This window comes from Penaeus monodon, chromosome 39 (genome assembly GCF_015228065.2).
Source record: "Penaeus monodon isolate SGIC_2016 chromosome 39, NSTDA_Pmon_1, whole genome shotgun sequence".
NCBI lineage: Eukaryota > Metazoa > Arthropoda > Malacostraca > Decapoda > Penaeidae > Penaeus > Penaeus monodon.
This window is the reverse complement of record NC_051424.1, coordinates 6085907-6091195: the sequence shown is the minus strand read 5'-3', so window position 1 is coordinate 6091195 and position 5289 is coordinate 6085907. Positions and strand designations below refer to the sequence as shown.

General features: G+C 34.7%; 1 protein-coding gene across 3 annotated transcripts in view; it reads right to left on the bottom strand.

Annotated features, from left to right (window-relative positions):
- Nucleotides 1–1231: 1231 nt before the first annotated feature.
- The window catches only part of LOC119597695 (suppressor protein of bem1/bed5 double mutants-like), a 17799-nt gene continuing 13741 nt past the window's right edge, over nucleotides 1232–5289 (bottom strand). For all 3 annotated transcript variants that reach the window (XM_037947299.1, XM_037947300.1, XM_037947298.1), the window contains 3 exons: nucleotides 3994–4184; nucleotides 2251–2327; nucleotides 1232–1990 (listed from right to left, as the gene is read on the bottom strand). Coding sequence is in view for 1 of the 3 variants with exons in the window: in XM_037947298.1 (XP_037803226.1) it covers nucleotides 1868–1990; nucleotides 2251–2327; nucleotides 3994–4184 (391 nt within the window). In the remaining 2 variants the exon portion in view is untranslated. The remainder of the gene's footprint in view (nucleotides 1991–2250; nucleotides 2328–3993; nucleotides 4185–5289) is intronic.

Genomic DNA, 5289 nt, shown 5'->3' with positions numbered 1-5289 from the left:
AGATAAGATGAATTTTAGTTCAGACTTTGACTCTAAAATAGTTTACCAACATTTTATGGGAAACTGAAAGAATGGTACCTAAATCGTTCAGATCAAATCTAAGAATCTTCATGTATATTTCTACAATATTCCATTCATAAAACCAAATATAAGAGAAGAATTCATAGTAAAAAAAAAAAGCTTTGAGGCTCTATAGTCATCTCAATGACAGCATAATTGTTTTCCATGAGTCTGGTATATACATTTTTTTATATAAAAATGTAAGCTGCCATGATGATCCTCCATCACAGTTTCCAACCAAGGACTTCATTATAAAACAATGGCTATTTTTTTCATGGCTGTTACTCCAAAAATAAAGTAATCAAAGTTAGTTTCACACTGTAACAAAATATAAAACAAAGTTCAACTAAATATGCTTTGCTCTACATATTGTTTTCAATAAATGTTTTCATATGAATCAGCAAACGGAAGTAAACATCTTAGTGTATTAATTAATAAAAAATATATATATACATTGAAACTGGCAATACTAACTCATAGAGCAGTTGCAATTAATGACAAAAAAGAAGTCTTCTGTTAAAATGCCTTTTCCATACACGTTACTATAATTATACCAAAGAAAGGAAATTAAATATGATTTTTTAACTCATTCCACTATCAAAAAATAACATATATGCATATATACTTATCATTATCATTGTGATTAGCCTATAGTTCTGTCCACTACAGGTTAAAGGCCTCCTCTAGTGCTCTATAACGTCCCTCTTAAAGATCTGGGGGGTGGCACTTTTGATCTCATAGTGTATATCTTATGCATGTATATGCATGTGTTTAGGTGTGTGCGTGTGTATGTGTGTGTGTGTGTGTGTGTGTAAAAGTGTGTGTGTGTGTGTGTGTGTGTGTGTGTGTGTGTGTGTGTGTGTGTGTGTTTGGGTGTGTATGTGTATGTGTATGTGTATGTGTATGTGTATGTGTGTATGGTGTGCCTATGTGTGTGGGGTGCCTATGTGTATGGTGTGTGTGTGTGTGTGTGTGTGTGTGTGTGTGTGTGTGTGTGTGTGTGTGTGTGCGTCTGTGTGTGTGTGTGTGTATGAATGTTCATATGTGTGTGTGGGTGTGTGTGGGTGTGCATGTGCATGTGCATGTGCATGTGCGTGTGCATGTGCGTTATACACCCAAACAAAAGTATTCAAATTCAGGTGAGTTTCACGAGCAGAAAAAAAAATCAGGCTAAAAGAGTCATCACTTTAATTATTAAACGTATAACAGAAGAAAAGAAAACACGAAAATGAAGATAATTCAATCAAAGGAATAGTGACAAACAAAGTAGACAATATAATAAAGTGGAAAATACAAAAAATATATATATATCTATCTTATCTGAAAGATTTCCAAAGGCTTAACAACCATACGAATCAAAGTGAACCACCTCACAAGTTTAGTGCACGAACTACGGCTCATTTTATTCACAATTCAGCACGTCCCAAACTGGAGGTGGGTGAATATAGTTACTTGATATCCATCTCCCTTAAACTATATCACACATAATAATATCATCTTCCTATATAATGGAAAATGTTCTCTTTTTAAAGAAAAATATATTTACAAAATATACGAGCAAGCTTGATAGCTTTGATCATAATGCTTCCTTTACAAGGAAGAAATAAATTCAATAACAGTATTTATAAATATACATACTGAAAATAAACATTTTCAAAATGATTGGCTGTATTCTCTATTATGACTAGTAATCACATTAAGTAATTCTTTATTTTCTTCTTAACAGAAAAATCATCATCTTCCAATATACTATCAAGATATCTCAGAGAAGAGAGAAAAGGAACAGCACGAGGAAAGCTTCCAAGCCCTAACTATGGCTGGATGCCATGGAGAACTCGTAGTGCTGCTGAACAACCTTGGGCGAGACTGTGCGTGGTGTCGTCTGCAAGGCCGAGATGAAATCCTTCAGCTCTACTTGACGAGCTATAACCTGTAAATATGAATGAAGATTCATATTTAAACATCATGCGTACTATACAACTAAATGAAATCTACAATTTGAATATGTTTGCTGAAAAAGTAGGGCAGATATAAATTTCAATGTTCCAATAAAAAAAACATCATCTCTGGGGTATGTCACCTATGTATGTTCAGTGAGGACTGGGTATAGAGACACATAATAGTTCACTGTCTCAACATATTACAGTACAAGAAATGGAAGTGATGAAACCTTGAGAAATCCTACATTACCTTGTCTGCCGGGAGCTTACTCAATGGATACTGCATGGAACCGAGAGTGTCACTTGAACAGGGGGTGATTTTGTTATCTAAGAACAAAGGGAGATAAATTTATAATTACTTAACAAAAAGTGAACAAACATATATCAGCCTAACTATAGATATAATACGTAGTGGAATCATGCCTCATGTGCTCTGTCTGATCAGTAAACCATTCTTTTGAGTTAAAGTCCAGTCTCATCCTAAAAGATGTAAGTAGTCTTATTTATATCTATACTCCAATCCTGTATTATTTTTCAATACTTTACAATATACCTAACAAGAAATTACCTAGTCATCTGCATATTATGATCTTAGACTGACTTCTGACACATAATACATAGATATGTCTGTATCGAAAAACATGAAAATTGTATTGTTATTTACATGAGCTAAGTAAAGATATCAAATCCAATGATGCTAAGAAAACCAACTTAAGCTCGTGAAAAAACGAAAAATTTGTAAAAATTAAAGACAATTCAATAATTAGTCTATTGAACTTAATCATGATGAAAGGCCCCAGGGATGTGGCATAAACAATCTTTTTGGTAGTGATGCTAAAAATAGGCTATAAGCCTACCTTTGAGGGGCTATTTCTCCTCAACAAATACATGACACAAACATGTCATCCCTGTGTGATGGGTGATCTACCATGATCTAACTGGACATCATAGCACATCAACCCATGTCCTATCATTTTATGGAAAATTGCCCCACATGCCATGATAACTTCTCATATATGCTGGAGTCTGCTCTTAGTTATGCATGCTAAACAGCTGTGCAGTTATTTGGTTCTAGTTGCATTTGCTGAGAAGAAATAGCCATTCAAAAGTGGGATTACAGCCTCTTCTCAGCATCATTATCTACAAAATAATTTATGAAACAGGCAAGATCACAGAGTACATATTAATTATATTTCTCATGCTTATGATTTTTCCTTTGAGCAGCTAATTCTACAAACACCCAAGCATGTTGTTTAGTATGGCACAGGGGGCTCCTGCCATGGTTAGGTTTAAAAGATAGCAGAAAGTTAAAACTTAATCATCTGACAGACATGATGGCTTGGTGTCACATTTCTTGCAAGGGTACAGAACAATTGGAAACTGTAAAATGTATTTCATATTAGTATGAATATCTAAAATGTGTTGACAAATATTTGAACCTGAAACCCTAGTTGCTTGAATCTTGTGTTGCATAAATTAGGATTCCTTGATGAGGATGCCTTTAGACAGCAGTTTTACCAAGCATGTTGATATACAGCACAATAATACATATCTCTATACAAGTATGCTGAGGGCATCATCGTATTAATGTATAAAATAATTCTCCAGACACAGATTCCTTGGGTACAAAATCAAATTTATGTTAAATAAGAAAAATCATATAGACTTTTTAAGGCATTAAAAACATGTGAATTCTAATTAGCAAATTTTTTAGAACTGATAAGTAAAATTTCTAACAAAGAGTAAAAATTCATACTAATATAGTAGAATATCTTATAGGATAAAACTACAACTACAGTTTATGGAAAGGTTTGCTAGTATGATACACACACTGAATATAATGCCACTACATACATACATACACACATTACAGACATTGAAAACTATATAACACTGACACAGTTATAAATTTACATGAATATACAATGAACTGGATACATGTCAAACCACCACATTCCATCAAGAATCCTCAAACAATAACTTTCCCACACACCATGAGTAAACCTCCAGAAGCGAGACGTCTGTAGTTCCCTGATGGGAAAGAAGGCAGCAGCCATTGCGAGGTGTGTGAGATCTGCCCCCGAGAATCCTTCCGTGGCGTCCAGGAGATTTGTCCACTCTGGATCGGTAAGATCTAGGGGTGTCGTCTTGAACTGGCTAGAAATTATTGCTCGACGACTCTCCCTAGAAAATTTAAAAAGCAAGTTTTAATGTCAGTCTATAGATATCTCTACAAATAGACTCTCTGTGAAAGATTCATAGATAGATTGTCACAAAACTATTCCATTCGTGCACAAAAAGGGGAGGGAGGGAGTGGGTAGTGACACAATATTAACCATTCTAGAATTTTAAAGTCAAAATAATCATAAACCACAACAGTAATGAAATCGAACCAATTCAAATTGAGCCTAACCTCTATTAAAAAAGGAGATAAATAATACTGATGATAATACTGTACTTGATAACCAAGTACATTAATTACAAGGCTCTTCTAAATTATAACATTTTCTCACTTTTAGGCAGTACATAGATCAAAATCTACTTACTAAATATGCCTCTCAAGAAATAAATAAATAAATAAATAAATGAATAATACAAAGAGAAAGGCAAATATTTCACTAGCAATTTCAGTACCTATTTACCTGTTGAAAGGGGCAATAAAAATAAATAGCGTATGGAAATAAACATAATGAGAAGCAAAATATTAGGGAAAAAAGAGAGACAAGGGCAAGTTATCATTAGATTTTTTTCTTGAGGGGTGGGGGCTCCCTAAGGCCCAATGGTATCAACTGATACCACTTTGAAAAATAGCTTATGAGCTGTGTGGCTTCAATAGAGCAGGTGTTGATGAAAGCTTTGAAAATTATTTGTGTTGTTTTGGCTGCATCTCATATATTTGCCAAACTAAAAAGCCCTTGAAACTCATAGCACCTTCCCCCCCGGGACACAGACCATTTCATCCCCTTTTTTTAGCTGATTATTAGAGTTCCATCATCTTAACCCCCTCCCAAACCTCACTACATGAGTTAGCCAAAGCTTTTTCACCTTCTCTTCTTTGTCCTCGGCTGCCCATCCAAAACTACCCATCTACTCATGCCCAACATACTACTTGGGTACTTATCCTGATCAAAATTATGCCTGTCTGATTTTGGTCATTTGTTCCTGTCCACCTCATGTTTCTGCATTGTCTGGTAAATATTTACTATAGATATAAGGAACACCTCTTCTGGTGTAGAAAATCATGCATAATTCTTTGGCTGCATGGTCCAGCTCACACACACATACACAC